The sequence below is a fragment of the Falco biarmicus genome, chromosome 8, assembly GCF_023638135.1.
Source record: "Falco biarmicus isolate bFalBia1 chromosome 8, bFalBia1.pri, whole genome shotgun sequence".
NCBI lineage: Eukaryota > Metazoa > Chordata > Aves > Falconiformes > Falconidae > Falco > Falco biarmicus.
The window spans coordinates 23508393-23527735 of NC_079295.1; the positions used below are offsets into that span (position 1 = coordinate 23508393).

At 35.6% G+C, this 19343-nt stretch overlaps 1 protein-coding gene across 5 annotated transcripts in view; it reads left to right on the forward strand.

The window, feature by feature from the left end:
• TTC21B (tetratricopeptide repeat domain 21B) overlaps positions 1–17153 on the forward strand; it is a 38151-nt gene extending 20998 nt beyond the window's left edge. For all 5 annotated transcript variants that reach the window (XM_056349834.1, XM_056349831.1, XM_056349833.1 and 2 more), the window contains 11 exons: positions 86–192; positions 1548–1736; positions 4819–4929; positions 6033–6114; positions 6859–7009; positions 7458–7619; positions 8025–8220; positions 9995–10219; positions 12555–12675; positions 14944–15011; positions 15944–17153. In XM_056349834.1, the coding sequence (XP_056205809.1) occupies positions 86–192; positions 1548–1736; positions 4819–4929; positions 6033–6114; positions 6859–7009; positions 7458–7619; positions 8025–8220; positions 9995–10219; positions 12555–12675; positions 14944–15011; positions 15944–16021 (1490 nt within the window). In that variant the 3' untranslated portion in view covers positions 16022–17153. The remainder of the gene's footprint in view (positions 1–85; positions 193–1547; positions 1737–4818; positions 4930–6032; positions 6115–6858; positions 7010–7457; positions 7620–8024; positions 8221–9994; positions 10220–12554; positions 12676–14943; positions 15012–15943) is intronic.
• The last annotated feature ends 2190 nt before the right edge of the window (positions 17154–19343 follow it).

The following is a 19343-nucleotide window of genomic DNA, read 5'->3' on the forward strand; positions in this document are numbered from 1 at the left end:
AGTATGTGGAGAGCTTCATCTTTAATTTAACTTTACCAGGATCAGTTATTACAAGAATAATGTTTGTTTAATGTAATTCTTACAGTTAATGAATTGTCTTCTCTGATGGAAGATGGACGTTACCAGGTGCTTCTGGCAAAAATTTACAGCAAAATGGAGAAGATTGATGAAGCTGTTGTTTCATTACAACAGGTAAAGGGGAAAACAAAAAACCCTATGAAAGCTTGCAATGTCCTCACGTTTATCCCAGATGCTAACCATAATATGCTTGTGAATGAGGAAAACGAATACGTGGTGGGGATAAAGCACCAGTGGCTGGTGCAAAATGGAAAGAACGTAACTGGTTAGAAAGTCTAAGCTTTTTGTAAGCAGTGTTACTTGAATTCTAGATAAGAGTGCAGGCTTTTACTGGAAGCCTGCATTTGTACTATGCCTTCATTTGTGTGTGGAGCATAGTTTTAGCACAGCAGGCAAAACCAAAATTAACCATGGGGACAGCTAGGTTACATATCTTTAGGTCAGCATTGAACAGCGCTCATTGAAAGCTGTGCCAGATTGTTCTTTGGCTACCTGTCGCTTTGTTGTATCACTGTTTATTTTAAATAACAAGAATAAGATCTATACATTCCGGACTTGAGTATTATCACTGACTGATGCTTGAAAGAGCAGAGTTGGACACTAGTGATTTTAGAAGATGCTTTCTTCTAAAACAAAGGTTGACAACAGGTTAGGTCAATACATTCTTCCATTATACTTCCACTCTGTTACAGGAGCAGTAAGCCTTGGTAGCATCTTCTGACCAACAAGAAAAGTAAATTATGTAAATTATGCACTTTGTTCAGTGATATCTTGTACCAGCATTTTTTGTGATTAGAACTCTGCTAATGGTTATAAATTGGAACATAACCATTTGAATTGGGGAGGATGTTAGTTATAAATAAACATGGGAAAAATCTAGATCGATAAAAATGTGGCATCTTTTGTCAGATGGATGTATTTGACCTAAATATTCCTTAAATGGAGTATTAAATAAATATGTTCACACCACCCTTTTGTCCAAGCACACAGGGCGTAAACTGGATCCCTCCCCAGCTTTTTGCTTTAATGTTCTGTTCCTTATATTTCACAAAATGCTGTATGTATGATCATCTCAAAGTTATGTTCTACAAGGTGTGAATTATACAGTATTGGATTGGCATGCAATTCTCATAAGGAGTATTTTAGAAAAAGCGTGGGATTCCATCTTGAAAGTGTTGGAACACTAGAGTGCTATTCAGCATGTTTTTAATGTGAATTTTGTGGAAGCAAGACAGTTTGAGACAGGTGGTTGGGGGAGAGATATTGGGGGGGGACTGTTTTGTTTGCTATCATTGATTTTTTTTTTTTTTATTTTTTTTTTTATAGCAGAGACTATTATTTGAGGGGATTCATCTATAAAATACATAGTGTCTTTATAGAACCTTTTAAATTTTAATTACATTAAAGTAGATTATATATAACTCATTTCTTTGAAAATTTTTGACTGTTCACTCCTTCCCCCACACGAGGCTCGAGAATTACAAGCCAGAGTGCTTAAACGGGCTCAAGTAGAACAGCTGGATGCAGTTCCTGCACAGAAACAGTTAGCGGCTGAAATTTGTGCTGAGATTGCAAAACATTCTACAGCCCAGCGAAACTATGAAAAAGCAATTAAATTTTACAAAGAAGCTCTTGTTCACTGTGAAACTGATAACAAGGTCAGTTCTCCCTTGGACTATTTTGCATTGTTTTTTCCATTCAATTTTCGTATCTAGCAATACAGTTTTCCAATTATCCACAGTGTAGATTTGCAATTATTTCTGCATTATGATATACAGAGAACCTTGAACTCTCTCCTTTTCATTGCTTATAATGATAAAATAGTTGTATGTACTGCTGATTTCTCTCTTACACAAACTCCTGATTCAAGTGGGACTGCATGCACTCAAGAGATGACTGTTAGATCATATAGTGAGCCTGTCCTCATGTACCATTTGAGGGTGTGTAAGTTACAGCAGGGTAGTACTGGAGATTGAAACAGTCTTCCTTGCTGCTTGTCCTCTGGAATGAAGTGCCAGTGATTTTGGTCAGTTCAGACAATTTCTTTCTCTTCTGTGTCTGTTTCAGCAGTTTTAGACTTTTATACTGGACTTAGAAGAATTCTGATTTTAGTCACAAAATCTTGCTGGTTTTGAGCTGTGATTTTTGCACTGCTGCTTTCTTCACTACACTATCTCTTTCCCAAAAATCTGCCTGTTGATAAATGCTGGTAAATTTGAGCTTATTTTTATCCCTTCCTCCTCCTCCTCCTCTTTCACAGCCTTGGGTTTTGGAGATAAGAGAGGGAGAAGTGAAAGGCTAAGAAATTTATAATGAGCACCAAAATTGTGTCAACTTCAGTGGGTTTTTTAGATTAAAAACAAACAAGTATAACTTTTGTCAGATTTCTATGATTTTCTAGCATGTATGTTGTATGTTTAGGTGTATGTGAAGACTTCTTAGTTTGCTGCTGCTTCTTGCACAGCTATTAGATTCACCAGCTGCTAAATTATCCACATATTGCCTGGTTTTAATACTTGAATTTGTGTTTTGAGGTTTCAAGAGTCTAGGTCCTTCCTAAAGCTACAACTTCAGCATCTTTGAGACAGGTATTCCTCAAGGCATCTTGTCAAAATGATGATGGAGAAAAATAATTTGGGAGAGGAATAAACATCCTTAAAACCTTCTAAAGAGAGTGACTTCCCCATTCTACTGTTAATACCCAGGAGACTGCCTGTCATAGTTCTGGTAGAGCTATGGCTTTTGTGGTATGCCATCCCAGTAATTCAGTGTCAAACCCTTTATCGTTTGGGGTTGGTTTTTTTCTTTCACACTAGTACTGAAATACCAGCATGACATTTCCCTTCAATTCCTGCTAAAAATCATCCTATTGAGAGTTTCCCATTGTTGCAGGATAATGCTGTGTGCTGACATTTGTACTGAATTGTACTGTTAGATGCACTTACTGGAGACTCTTATTTTAATCCTATTTCACTAACAATACAGAATACAATAACATCTTAGAAAATCTAAGACTAAATTTCTGATTAAGAACTTTTTCTCTGCTTAGAGTACTGAATAGCAAAATACTTTTGGTTACCCACAACTAGTATGAGTCATCTCATTCATTTCTATAGTTTCAGTAGATTTCAACTTGTTTTCTTCCCTTTGTTTTTAAAAACATTGCTACCACAAGGTTAGAATTTAATTATTTTAGACTACAAAATATAACTTTGAGCTGTTAAACATCTGCATATTTTTTGATCTCTTCACAGAATCTGTTTTCCTTAAAACTATATATGGAAGTATTGGAAATTCCTCTGAAGCTTTGTACCTTGTTTTATCAGAACAAAGTCCCCTGTATTCTAGCTAAAGTAACCCAAACCAGCTTTGAAATGTTGCATTAAATGAATTATTCAGCTAAATGTGAGGATATTGCAGTCCATGTCATAAGAGTTTTATGTTTTGTTGTTTCGTTTTACATAGTCAAATCTGGTAGGTAATACCCAACCTCATTTCTCTGACGTGTAAGAGGCAGTGCAGTTTGCAGATGCAGACTTGAACTGGATCACAGACTGCATTAAGCACATCATTTTACAGTATCATTTTTTGGGGTGGAGTTGAAAATTCAGAGACCACTTCCAGTCAGTAGAATCTAGTATAGAAGTCCAGTTTAACCAGCATTCTTCTCTGACTTGCCCCGGGGCAGGAAGGGTTCCTTGACTAACAGGCTGCCTTTTGGTCTTCCACTATGTGATGCACATAAGAACAGTGGCTTGAAGAAAACTTTCATAATTAAAATTTTTACATGGATGCTATCTCCATATCATTTCAAAGCTTACCCACCTGCTTTTCTGTTTCATAATTATATAGTATATGTTTGAATATGTAAATAACAGGAAGTAGGAAGAAAACAGTTGTTAAATATTATGCAAGTAGCCTTCATATTCTGAACAGGATGTTCAAAACACTATTCTGATTTAGAAGTGCCTTTCACAAGTGTAACCAGAGAGAGAATTGCAGTACAGTTATAAAAATCTCCTTTCTGAAAACAAAATCAAAACACCATGTAAAACTAAGTGGGAGTGTCATTGCTTACTGTTTTTTCTACTGCTAATTTTACTTTGTGATTGGTTTAACTCCCATTTGCTTCAATGGGAACTTGATTAAATCTGTGGCAACTTGTGTTCATAAACTTTTCTGTGGCCTTTTATTCAGAATAGTCTCTGATGGGACTTCAGCCTTAAGGATGCATGCTTATGTAGATTTCAGTTTGTTAATATTTATTCCACGATTGCTTTTCAGAAATGGATCCACACACAGTCTTAATGTGGTAGGTTTGGAAATGCAAATAAGAAAACAGTTTCTGCTGGAATTTCCTTATATTCCAATGCTAATTGGTGAATGTTAATAAGGTATTTGCTTCTGTCAATGAATTTTAAACTACTTGCATTTTTTTTTTCCAAGTTATTCTTACCAAAATACTGTAATCTTCAGAGCAAAACTATCTGAGCAGCTCTGTTTTCAATGTACCTCCAGAATATCTCTCTCAAGAAGAAAAGTTTTCTCTGTTTTAAAGGTGAGGGAATGGAAATGAATCAAATTACTTGACCAAGAGTCCACAGGAAACAGCAGAGAAAGCTCTCTTTAGAAGGGAAGTAAATTTTTCCTGAGGCTCTGAAATATCAGGTTGATACTTGTAGAACTGAGCTAGCTTTCTTGGTCTTTGAATTACATATAGTTAAATATTTTAATATACAGGCAATGTTGGAACTTGCACGTTTATATCTTGCACAAGATGATACTGATGCCTGTCAACATCAGTGCTCCTTACTACTGAAGAACGACCAAGATAATGAAGCAGCAACCATGGTATGTGGTGTTATACTAATGCTGTATCAGAAGTTTTCTGAAGTTTGTGTCTCTGCAGTGTGATGGATCCATAAAATACTACTTTTAAGAAGGCCTGCAGCTTGTGATTTCAAAAAAACGTGAAAAATCCATTGCAACAAGATGTTTTTCTGTTTATGCTGGGTAATGATTCAATATTAAATTTCTAGCTGTTGTACCCTTTGTTCTATCTCAATGCAAAAATGTATCTTTGAAAGTAGTAGTTGTAATACTGATAAAGCATGGCTTAACGCATGTTTTATTAACAATTGACTAACGGTCAGGGAAGAAGTTATTTTTCCAGCACAGTAATATTAAAGCAAGTATCTAAAAAAAAAACTCCAGAAGAAAAGAACTATGTACTTATGGTGGTTTTACATCCTTACATCGTATTCCTACTTAACCATTTCCAATCACAGTGCAGATTCTCCATACAGGATTCGTATACTACTTAGCTTAAAAGACAGCTCAGTACACTGACAACTTCTGCTTTAACACATTAGGAGCAAAATGATTTTAAGATTGGAATAAGCTATTTTCTCACAGCAGTCTAATATCTGGAATTTATCCTATTATGGTGCAAGAACAGGGGTAATGGCACTTTTAATATATTGTTAGTAAATTTACTGTTTACTAGCTACCTCTCAGTGGAGAGAAACTGAAATGAAATAATTTGGTTTACTTCTACTGCTGAAGTGGGCTATCATCTTTCTTTTCCCCTAACTTTAAACTAACTTTGTTTTTCTATGTGCTTAATCTGCATTTACGGGAAATAAATTAGCAGTAAAGCTATACAAGTAAAGCCAAACACATTTTAAACCTCCATCAAAGTGTTTATTTCTTAGTTTCTACCTTAGGTGAACAATTGAGTTATGAGCGTGTACCTGCTCATTATTATTCTGTCTGTATAGAGAGAGTTTGTTTTCCAGAGTAATGAAAAAACCAACTCGGTTTACTTCTCGTGCAATTCCTGCAGCATTTTAAACCTATAGTTTCAGTTCCCCACTTTGCAGAACTAGTGTTCATTATAAAACCACGACTAAAAGTATTTTGTTTTGTTTCCTCTAAATTGGTCAATATTGTAGATGATGGCTGATCTCATGTTCAGGAAGCAAGATTATGAACAAGCTATCTTTCATTTCCAACAGCTCCTAGAACGCAAGCCAGGTGAATATTTAGCAGCGGTATTTTTAATTCTTTCTGATACATAGTTCTAATGAGGTGGAAGGATAAATATCATTGCATGATTAACAACAAAATATGCTATTTATGATGTAATAGATACGAAAACCAAAGACCCTTACTGTATGTAAAAACATAAAGCTATTGGAGGAGAAGATGAGAAATTTTTTTCTTGTAGATGCAGTAATTTACTTCACTGCAATGTAATGTGCGTTGTTTGCCTCGAGCCAAATATAGCTAGGGTGTTATTTACTTGTGACTGTAAAACGCTTTTTCTTGTGTTTAAGATATCAAGTGCATGAACACAAAGCTAGCATTTCATTTCAAAATTAATAAAGGAAACTTACCACAGACAAGAATCAGTTTCTCCTAGCAATTTGCAAATTTTGACCAGGGAGAAAGTTACTAAAATCGATTAAAATAGTACATTAATGAATGTAAAGCTTTCTAGTGGACTTTGTGAAAGAAGTCATGAGAGTACAGCGAATATTTTTGTTTGAATGCTTTGGAAAGTGAAGTGTACTTCTCTTTATACAGGCTCTTATAGCAGTACTGCAAGTACCACTTGATAGCTTCATGCTTGATCTGTGCTTACTGTGTAATATGCCTTGTGTATTACACCATATACAGCTTATGTATGTGAACAAAACAAGCAGAGATCTTTATTTTTTAAGCTATTCATACAGCAAATAACTAGAATTACAATGATCTAATTATTTATATACTCAGATAACTATGCAACCCTGTCGCGATTAATTGACCTATTAAGAAGAGCTGGGAAACTAGAAGAAGTCCCAAGATTTCTTTTAATGGCTGAAAAACATTCTTCCAGAACAAAGCTTGAACCAGGATTTCACTACTGCAAAGGACTTTATCTTTGGTACTTGCAATTATAGTTAAGATATATTTATGTAGTCCGTATTTAAATTGGCTTTCTTGTCATCCATTATCATTCAAAGGTGCTATCTGTAGTGTGATAAGTAAGCAAGAAGTAATACAGTGCTACTCTACTTGAGGTACTAGGATCTTAGGAAAGGTCTCCTTTTCTCTTCTGAAATACTTTCCAATGAGCTCCTCTTTGAAATGAAGCTATTTTATCTGTCTCAGATACATCTTTCGTATTTCCTGCTGGTTAAAAGGGATATTCTTGCTAAATTTATCAGACTGGTTTCAGTCTGCAAAACCAAGTTCCTCTCAATAGTATGTATGCTGTTTATCAGTGTGTGTAATCTTTTTTTAAATACTTGGGTTTCTTCTTGGCATTTGGGTGGGATTTGGGGCAGCAAATTTTACTTGCCTAGCTTTAAATATTGTAATTCTCCATCTAGGTATACAGGTGAACCAAATGATGCACTACGGCATTTTAATAAAGCTCGGAAGGACAGTGACTGGGGACAGAATGCAGTCTACAACATGATTGAGATTTGTCTGAACCCAGATAATGAAACAGTGGGTGGTGAAGTCTTTGAAAATCTGGATGCTGACATAGGGTAAGTTATATATGAAATAAATACTGCTTGGGTGGTTCTGTCATCCCCTTCCGCTGCCTCCCCTTAATAATGTGCCTAAATTTAAGCTGCTAGAATTTCAAGCTTATCTAATGCTTTGAATATTTGACTTAATGTATTGTGAGAGACCATCCTAGACTGTAATGAGTCAGTCTGAAGCAGAAAATATAGAAGACGCTATCTGGAAATCCTGGTCGCTTGCAGTGGTAAAAACAGCTTATTAGGTTGGAATTGCTGTTGTCACAGAAGAGAATTAATGTTGAATGACTGTAACGGAGCCATTTGTACAAATTGGTATACTTTTAGTATGGAATTGATACTAACTTGTAATTAATCTGGTGTATATTAAAAAGTAAGCTTTTATGAACACTTTCTTTCTGATAACAGTAATTCAACAGAGAAGCAGGAGTCTGTGCAGTTGGCTGTAAGAACAGCAGAAAATCTTCTGAAAGAACTCAAGCCTCAGACCGTTCAGGGTCACGTCCAACTGCGAATCATGGAAAATTATTGTCTCATGGCAACCAAACAAAAATCAAGTGTTGAACGAGCACTGAACACTTTCACTGAAATAGTAGTGGCTGAGGTTAGTAACCTGTCTCGTTGCATCAGTCTTTGTTCACGCTTACTACTTGTTGTTAGGTTTTTTTTAACTAGTCTCACAATTTATGTTCAGGAATAGTGGAGTGTCTTAGTCGTATTCTTTCTAAGGTTGTTGTTTTTTTTTCCTATTAAAGAATATTTTATGTAAAACTTGCAAAAAAAGACAAAACAGCCAACTGGGCTGGAATAACATCTTTTGGAGGTTTTCAGTTGGATTGCAAATTTATAACTCAACTAAATGCTAATGCTGCCAGTTACTGAAATGTGAATTGGCTGTTTGGTTTGCTTTTTAATTCCCAGTCTCACCAGCAGTGTGTCTGATGATATAAGTCTATGCAGTACCTTCATTCTGTAAAGAAAAACAATTAAATATAAGCTGCCTTCATGTACTTCATGGCAATTTGACAGAATTTAGATTTCAGGGCGTGCTTATCCGTCTGCTTAAAATCCATCCTTATGATGGGAATCTTCATTCTTTTACAGCTACTTGTAGTCATTAGCTTTAGGATTAGTAACATATTCTTGTTACCAGCACCTTTCAACATTTAGTCCACCGGAAGGCCAAGCAATACTTAAGTTACTACTACCCTTAACTGTGTAGTAAACTGCTCCTTTGTTGAGCTGAGTATACTGATGCTTATCTTTAATGTAAAGCAATTCTGGGAATTGAATAGCAGACAAGGTGGCCCTCTGCCTCCAGTACTGGCTTCAGAGTCCTGCTCAGAATTGATATGAGGTCCTGTGAATATTGAATGTTTTTCACATGGTGACAGTTCCAGCAGGAAGAATGCTTCGGTCTATTTAGTCTTCTCTCGAGTTAATAAAATACACAGTTTTAATCTCTTCAGAGTTCATGATCCGTGCTGGGTGTGACTATTGAGGGAGGGCAGGGAGGATAAGCTGATCATTATGTGGGAGAGGGATTTCTGGTGGGGTCAGGTTTATTTATTTTTCTTTAAACTCACTATGGCAAGCCTATTTACAGCACAACCCTACGAAGAGGCAGAATACCAATACTAAGCAAGGAACACTGAGGGGAAAAAAGAAGCTTTTAAGTTAGCTGCTGATGGAACTACTGTCTGTATTCAGGAAGCAGTTTTGGGATGCAAGCCCCATTCTCAAATATACACTGCTCTAATAAAGGCAGGATTTTAAAAATCACACTCGCTGCTGCACTACTTACTGCTTGCTTGAGGCTTTTGCGTAGAATGGTGGCTTTTAAGAATGCTGTTTGTTATATGTAGCTTTTGGATATAGGCAGTTTGGACTTACATTTGTAGGAGCCGTAAACCTAATAATACGAATTGGTGTCTCTGTTATTGACGTCTAACAGGTGCTTCTAAAAGTAGAAAATACCACTTGCATTGCAACTTCAAGTGAGTTCAGTTTCTATCTGAAGTATTTATTTGTGTGTCAGAAGGATAGATTTTAGTGGCATCAGAATGGTTCTTGCTGAAATTAAATACTTGTGGATGTTTTCAGCATTTCCTGTCTGAAGATTGTTTTGAGCCCAAACTTACATTCAGCCTTTTAATTATTTAATGTGATATTTATCATGATTAGTCTCACAGAAATAATCATAGCACTAGATGGAAAATGTGTTGTAAAACTGGGTGATCTATCTTTGTTTCCTGAAGTGTAGCTTTTAGTTTAGTATTCAGACACCTGGTGAAAGTCTTATTTTAAAAAAAAAAAAAAAAAAAAGTTAAAAGCAAAATAAAAAAACACCCCTGCAGTCACTATGCTTTTTATTGTAGAAGGATCATATACCAGCACTTTTGGGAATGGCTACAGCCTACATGATCTTGAAACAGACCCCACGAGCCAGAAATCAGTTAAAACGGATCTCAAAAATGAGCTGGAATCCCATTGATGCAGAGGAGTTTGAGAAGAGTTGGCTTCTGCTTGCAGATATATATATTCAATCTGCAAAATATGATATGGCAGGTGAATTATTAAAACGATGCCTTCGTCATAATAGGGTAAGTGAGTGCACGTTAAAAGTAACCTTAGTAACCACCTATTTTAACTCATCTAAATGTTTAGTTTTGCTCTGGAACATGATTTCAAATTGTATTTCTTTTTGCAGTTGCCTGGTATTTCACTTACTGAGAAGTAGATCAAAACAAGCCAGGAAACCAGCAGCTCTATACTTGTGCTTATTTTTCGTTTTGTCCCTTTTTGCTGGTCACATTTTCTCCATCTATACATTTCACTTTCCTTAACATGAGGCACGTCCACTAGGCTAGTCTTCCATAGATACTATGTTGCAGGCCAGGTTACTGTTTATAGTGCACAGGTTTGGTTTAGAAAAGGACTTGATACTATGTATTTCTTTTTCTGAATTTATCAGTATCGAAGGTGAGGTTCATTATTCAGTCACACTTCTGCAGCTCCCTTGAGAGGTAGACATTTTTGAACCTGTACTCTTTTTTTTTTTTTTTTTCCTGAATATAAAATTAAGAGGCAGATAGAACACTTCTTGGTGTAATAGTATCATGTACTTTTGCAGAGATGCTTCTCATAATAGGATGTACTCAATTTCATTTTTACAGAAAATTAGTTTGAATTTATTTAAGAAAAAAATCTACCTTAAAGTCAGTTCCACACTTGTCCAGATGTCCAAGGGAAGTTGCAAAATCCATACCACTGAAGGATAAACACAAGTTATTCTCCCACAATGAGACCTATCTTGAAATAGATCGTCTGTTGAGCAGGTATATACCACAAAGGACATTTATTTTGCAGAAACTCCCAAGCAGCCTTAAAAACTTAGCCTACCAAGTAATTTATTTTCTTCTGAAGAGACCCATGAGGAACTCAGATAAACAAGCTCTGCTTGATAGGAAGGAGGATGGCAAATTAGAAGTCTGCCACTCCAGTTCCTTTACAAAACAGCACAGTGAGGATATTGGCTTTTCTCCAACTTGCATGCTAAGCAGCTGAAAGGAATTGTAATAAACAAATAGATGTTGAATATTTTAGAGCTTAAAATACCTTGTTAATTCTCAAGATGATATTTTGCATGGTATTCTCTCATTTGGAAGATTTGATTAGACTGAGAAAACATGCTGTTGTGATGGATTAGTTTTTAGGATTTTTAGCAGTCAGAATTGAATGATGTGGAGATGGGCATACACATATACACACATGATTTAAGTAAATATGTTGAGTGAAAACTTCATAAAAGCCTACTGTCTTGTAATTTGGGTTTGTTTTGATCTTAAGGTTAGTGAGACCCCAATGAGCAGACTGTTTCTATGAAACTGGGGAATCTTACTGATTACTCTTCTTGATTTTTAACTTTTTGCTTTGTTTATAACAAGTGAGAAGGGAAATATATTTTTATCCTCATCTTTGAGGCATTCCCATACTGCTTATCCCAGTATGCTGTGATTTGAAAGCTTTTTATCAGTAGATTTTGGAAGCCTAATGGGAAATAGTGAAGTTAAAGGTGGAATGTAATTTATATATCAGCATTTCTTTGCTCTGCCTTTGTAAAAAAAGGTGCATATTTTCATAAAAGCCTCATTTTTCGCTTGAAAATATTTAACTTATTGGCAGCATGATAATATAAGCTGTTCACAGTAAGGGCATATAGCAGTTAGGGTTTTTCTTATTTTTGTAATTTTATTTTTCCTGCTTTATGTACTAAATGTAAGATTTCTGTATGAATTACTGTATCTTTCACGCTAACTTTTATTACGGAGTTAAATGTATTTATATCTATGCGTAAGAGAAGCAAGGCTAGTATTTTTATGTAGCGCTTAACAGTTTTTGGTAACCTTTCAGATGCTTGGAACCTGCCACTTGGGAGTTGTACAAAATGAAATATTTAATGCTTGGTGTTCTCTTCAGAATATTTGTGTCTGTCTTTAGTTTTAAGTGGAAAATTATGATGTAAAAGAGTTTCTAAAAATAAGGCTATGAAAATTCCTTTTTAAGAAAAAGTTAAACAATATTTGTGGAAGATATAACACTTTCTGGCTGGACTTGAAACACAGCTGCCATAGGGTTGTTATTAACTGAGAGAGGTATCTACAGATATCCTGGAGGCTCTAAACGTTTTTGAAGGAGTACTTGCAGTGATGAACTCTGTACTTAGAGCAACTTAAGAGCTTGCTGTGCAGAATTCCTTATAACTGATTTGTATTACAAATGTTTTAAATCAAGATTATCTTGTTATCAGTGTTAGTACAAGTATCACTTATGCTTTCCAGTTGTACAGATTTGAAGTATTTAAGCAATTAAGCTGTCAGTATTATTATATATAAGCTTACCTAAATAAAATTTTGAATTAATATTTATATTTTGCAGTCATGCTGCAAGGCTTATGAATACATGGGATACATAATGGAAAAGGAACAAGCATATAAGGATGCAGCAATAAATTACGAGATGGCCTGGAAATATGGAAACCAAACAAATCCAACAATAGGCATGTATACGTAACCTCTAAGTATGATCTCAGGCAGTACAGTAGGAATGAAACAGCTGTCCTTTACTGCAAAGGCTCCTTTTAATTTTCTGTAGAGACAGAGTATGACTGGTTTTCCTTACTTAAAAACCACAGATGTGTGAAGGTGTACTTAACATTCGCTTGGAAAGCCCCTGTGGCAAGAGGTAGCAGCTTTATGATACTTAAGAAGTTTCTGCTTACTGTTTTAGTAACGAGGTTTGGTCTGAAAAAGTTATAGTTTGCTCTTTGTGAACAACTTTCTCTGTAAGTACAGCATTGATTTTTAATAATGTTTTTATAATAATACGGTATGTACTGTTTATAGGAGAGGACCTTTTATAATACCCAATATATATCTTATGGTGGCAGATCATTGATTTAATTCTTGCATTTTGATAATCAGACAAATTATGTATTTATATGGATATAAGGTTTTATATACGCGAGTAAGGAGTTTTAAAATTATTTAAATTTCTATATATGGTTTAAAAAGTGGAAACCTGGAATACTATTGAGGTTATGATTTGGATGGTTAATAGAAGTCTACACTAAACTGTCACATTTTTAGACTAATTTAATATAGGAAACCCTTTATGAAATGGATACATAAGATAAAATGCCCTTCCTTACTCAACGCCTAGAGTCTGCCTCTAAGTCCCAAGGCTGGTGGTTTACACAAATCCTGTTCCAGGTTTTGGGCTATGCTTGTGGCCTCTCAAAAATGCATGCTGCTTGCTGTTGGTAACCTGTGCCCTTGGGTTTTTTGTCCTCTAGGGTTTTTTTTAGTGTTGGGGTGAGAGCACCTTCGGCATCAACTGGAAAACCAGTGGGCTTTTTTAACAAGATTGTAACTGTTATGCATATGAACTGCCATACATTTCGTTTCTTTAACTGTAACTCATGGATGCTGCAATGGCTTGGTTCATGATTTTATCTAATACAGTCTGTAGATTAAAGTAGTGTTTTGTTAATGGAATTAAATGACTTCTGGTTTAGCTTCTGTTTTTGTAACACATTTAACAATATAAAAATGCATGTGCATGTATGGATTGCCAAAACTAGACGTTACCCTATGTGCTGTGAGTCAAAGAATTAGGAGGGTCAAAGCAAAAGAGGACTTGGATATCAAAATAAAAATAAAAATGACTGACATCTGACTTAGGTTATATGGGAAAATCTCTAGGTATCGAAGTATGAGTTTGGACTAGTTGTTCCTGCCTCTGTAGACTGACCCATTAATATCTTGGCTAAGGTGTTACAGTTGTTGATCAAATAAATATTAGAAAGAGGTTTTAATAGTAAAAAACTATGGTTTCTTGAGGACACAGATAAAGACTTCTTTTGCTATTTTGAAACCCACTAGAGGATAGGAATTAAATTACAAAATCATTTGGTGTCTAGACAGGAGAATGCCTTAGTGAAGTTTAAACTGTGGAACGATCTTGCATACAGAGAGTATGACATTGAAGGTACTATGTGTATATTGTTTTCTAGTTTTGCATACAGCATTGTGAGAATTGTCATGTGTCAAAACTAAAATGGTTAAAGCAGCACAAACTGCATCTGGCAAGTAAAACTGTAAACTGGTATTGGATCCCATGTACTTGTTTGCTAGTAAGGATAATTTCATTAAAAAGAAAAGATTTAAAATTTAATATTTTGGAAATTGCATGTTTATAATCTCTTTTCCCCTCAGTCCTGATCCCTCTCTGGGTTGATATACTTGAGCTATACTTTTTGTGTTGAAAGTATCAGGCTGACACGTTGCTATGCGGCTAGCCATTTTGTGTGAGGGGTTTTTTTATTGTGGTCTACTGACGGTGGAACAGAATAGCATTTCAGTTTCCCAGTTTGTTGTTGCTATCGTGATTATTTTTTTTTTCTTTAATAATGGCCTTTACAAAGGGACAGTGTATTGTAGATCACAGTGAGAAACTGTGGGGTACCGTAGTAATTGAAAGAGGACAACTATTATGTATTCCCTGTAGTAACACATGCTCTCCAGAACATCTTCTTTTGATCCAGATATAGCTATCAGCGTGTAACGGGCTCTTATTTACTACTTGAAGTGACTTTCAGTAGAAATTTTGATCTCTACATGCTTAGATGAGAGAATACTACAAAAAAAAATGCTAACTTTAGAGATATGTGGTGATGAAAATGAATCTGAATGTGATATTTTTGTTCAATACAGAAACTAAAATTGTTGCCTTATTTCCCCCCCCACCCCCGGCCTTTTACTTACAGGATACAAGCTGGCTTTCAATTACCTGAAAGGAAAGAGATATGTTGATGCAATCAATGTTTGTCATAAGGTAGGATTTGTATATGTACTTAATATTCTGTCTACTGTAGCAACATTCTTTCACATATATTAGAAATTTAAACAAAAAAGGATCATTATATGGTTTAATGTCAGAAAGATGCCCTGTTTAATAAGTTTGATTAAATATCCTCTATATAATTTGCTTTATCCTGAGCTCCCACCAGGTAAATAAGAGAAAAAGTAGCTGGCTGTCGTATGTGAAAGCAGATTCAAATGGCAGCACCTTCTTTCGGGCCTGTGCTTGCAACTTGGTAAATCCATACAGAAGTATAGCTAAAGAAGTTAATCAAATGTTAATATCAGAACACAGTTAGAAAATAACTTCCAGTATTAACTTTGTATGGTCCAAGCACAAATAGAGCAGATGCAGAATAAGTGGAAGGGATACTATTACAGAAGCAGAGTGAACATTATGAATTAATACTTATTAGTATTAATAAATAAATTCATTCGCTCTCTTTTGGGGGGAAATTGAATGGAAGGGTAAGGGAGAGGAGGGAACTGAAGGGCAAGAAGTTGAAGTGGGTAGAGTATAGTAAGAAAGCCTGAGGGAGTGAAAACATAAGAGCAGTTTTTCTCTGCAGAGAAAGTATGCGTAAAACCTTGGAAGCATCTCCAGCGGTCACTGTTCTGAATGCACACATTTCAAGCCACCCAGAGGCTTTAGCCCTTAACCCCTGTGTCTTTTGCACCAAGGTTATAGGGCAGCGTGAAAGGGAAGCAAGGTGTCTTTGATGAAGTTGTTCTTGACCTGTTTATGGTAGTCTTTAGCCACAGTTAAATATTTATGCATTCTTAAAACAAACCTGTCACGTCGTTATTTTAGTTTCAGAAGTGTAAGCTAAGCTCAGTGATGAGGGGGATAACCAGACACAGTATTCTTTCCCTTCAGAAACTTTGGGTGGTTTTGTCTTTTGACAGGTCCTTGAAGCACATCCAAACTATCCAAAGATTAGAAAGGAAATACTTGACAAGGCCCGTGCATCACTAAGAACATGAAGGTTTTTGGGGGTTTTTTTATGGTTCATGGACTTGTTTGTTTAATCTGATTTTGGAAACTGTGGATAAAATACTGCAGTGACAGAGCCCATCTCATCATAAAAGTATTGTGAATTATTAATTTAATTGTACTAGAGATCTGGATTATTTTCAAGAAAAATCTGTAGCCCTGAAAGAAATTGTATTTACTCTCTCTCAGGAGAGAATACTGCTTACATGTGTGCTATGTAAAGTTTCACTGTAATCAGCATTATAAAAATGTTTTAAAGCATGAAACTATTTTGTTTTGTCCATTTGAAATAGGCTAGGTTGTTTAGAGTGCTATCTAGTGCAGGTGCATTGTTAAGATGCTGGATTTCAGTTCATGTAAAACATTTATTCATAATTACAGTGTAATCTTTATTACTACGGGCAGATTTCTAAAGCATGGGGGTTTATTTTTACGTATATTATAAGCATGCTTTATTTTTTTTAATCTTGAAAAACCAGCTATATACATTGTTCTCAGTTAAACTTACGTCTTAATGAAAATCTAATATTTAAAATTAAGACCTTATGTAAATACTTAGTAAAAGTTTTTACAGATCATGCAAGTCTTACGCAGAATTTATTTGCTACTCATGCGGTGTTATCCACCTGTCAGACTTCCCTGAGGAGAAATGTTTGGCACTTCTAATTTAAAGACTTCAGTTTTTCAGAGTTGTATGTGTAGGCAGTACAGTCGTATGTGCAGAAGTTAGCACTCATTTTGTTTAATCCATGTAAAACACCTTTATCGAGAAATTGTTTTGTATACAGGGGATTATGATCTTGTCTCACATACAGAATGTACCTGTGGATCTTTAAGGGAGCAACAGCATGTCATGAATGAATGAGAGGAAGGAGAAGGATCAGGTTTTTCTCAGTGATGCAGAGGTTTTGAAAAAACAATTGCCTAACAGAAAACACTGTTACACTGCTTTATTTTGTTTTCAAACAGCACTTCTGTTGTATGTATCTGACTGGAAAACTAATGTTTTGGCATGAAAAGAGAATTTTCAATACTAGTCATTACGTTTCTTAATATAACTTTTCCTCCTTTAGATAATTTTAGCTTTCCATGTTGACGTTGTATAAAGTCACTGTACTTTGATTCTTTTGGGTTTTTTTTTTAAGACAACTGAATATTAAGGCTACAAAAGAGAGCCTCTTTATAATTGTATCTAATATTGCTTATCAGTAACTCGGTGCTGTATCTTGGGTGGTTGTTTATCCTTGTTTCCTAAATAGATCGGCATGCATTACTTACACAATGATGCTGCCTACTGGTGGTTTCCAGGCTCTGCATTCCAGTAACTTTTTTGAGCTGTTGGTCAGGTAAACTGAAATTAATAACGTATCTCAGGACTATAACACTTCTACAAGATTTGTGTGAACAACAGAATTCAGAAAAGACCCAAATAAGCGGCCTCTGCTTCCCTAGGGAACTTTGAAACTTTTTCTGCAGCCTTATCCCTTCTGTTTGAGCGCCAGCAATAAGTGTGTTCGTAACTATACCAGGCACAGTGTGGGCTCCCTGGTTTTTGCCTGCAAGTTGTGCAGCGTGTTAGAGCTCTGAGGAGGAAGGTTTAGGAGACTGGGGAAAAACTGATGGTATAGGAGTGCAGTAAAGAACATGGAAGGTTCTGGAAAATGCTGAGGCTGGGGGAAACTATAAGGGAGCTGGGCTGTGGGGCTCAGTAGGCTATGAATTCTTAAACTGTGCTGTTCGGGATTCTGTTGGTTTTTTTTTCCCCACTGCTAAAAGAATAAGTACATAGGTCTTACCAAGGCAGTCTCTAGTAAAACAACATTTCTTTGTACACAGCCGAAGGAATGTCTCCTTATGTACAGTATTCATAGAGGATAGATGTGGATTTACTTCCTCAGTAGCATTGGAGTAATATTTAGCTGAAGTTTAGAGTAAGACCAGGCAGTTTTATACAGATAGATGCAAGATGTTCTCAAAAAAGGCAAGACTAACCTGCATCTACATCTACTTTGCTTTTGTCATGAGCATAAGATGGGCATTACCTTTCATAAGATGGGTAACAGATTTGGTCACGGCAATGATAATAAGGTACAGAAATTAGTTGATAGAAATTGAACTGAGTATTTGAGCATTTGTGGCTAACTTTTGGTGAAGAGTTTAATTTCATATACCATGCAGGTAAAAATATTTCTGCATTCCCATTTGACATCTTAAGCATATCTAGCCAGTAGTGTCTTTTTGTAGATGAGGTCTTTAAAACAAAGAACGCAAATGTGGCATATCTTTGGATTTCAGTGTAAAAAAACAAAAAAATACGGTGGTTATAAGTAGTCCTTTAGGGAAGAATCTTATGTTAGTATAGTAGCCCCAGAAGAAATAAATGTCCTTTCCATTTCCCTTTTGGTTTATATAAGCCAATTCAAGTTTTCCTGTCCTTACTAAATCCTTTTTTACTTTCTTTGAAAAAGGAAAGTCTTTGTTTCATTTCTCTGTAACTGATTGAAAGTGTTAATTTCAGCTTTCCTTCTGCTTTTACAGTTTCTTATTTTAAAAATGCACGTCCTGGTAGTCTGCCTTTTTTTTTTTTTTTTTTTTAATTAGCCTCTTTCTTAATAAAGAGTTCTGAATGGAAGAGACTCCTGGGATAGAGGGGAGTCAGTAATGCTAATTTCAACAAGCTGCAGTCTTTAGTGTAGTGTTGCTTAGCAACCCATCTTCCAGTTTTGCCTTTGGTGAATAAAGGAGGAGAGTGAAGCTGTTGTTTCTATTGATTGATTCATTCACTGAAACTGGAAATCAAACGGTCTTGTAGCCATAGCAGCATAAGCCCTAGGTGTTTCTTCCTCTCTTTGCTTGTTCCCTTTTCTTCTGCAGGTACAGAATGCATGGAATATCTTGTGGAGGATATGTAAACATTTCTGGTGACAATATACTAAATAATATTTCCATTTTAATTCCCTACTGCTTTTTTCAGTGTCACACCATTATCAGAAAGGTGGTCTAGAAAGTATTATTAGGTAAAATAATCAGTATAATTAGCTAAAATGACTAAACTAGCAAGACTCACAGAAAAATGTAGTAGAAGTAATTTGTGGATTTTTTCTCATTTTTGGAGTAGGTTTGACTACTGTGAGTCATTTCTCAAACGTGGCTACAGCCATTTTCAGAAAGGCTCGTACATGAGGCAGCTCTGATTTAGTAACTTAAACCTTTATCTTGTTACTCATTAGATGAGTGAGTAGTTCAAAGAGACTTTATAGTGTTACAGAATTTGCTGCAAATTTTCTGAACTAATTATCTTTGAAAGTGGTC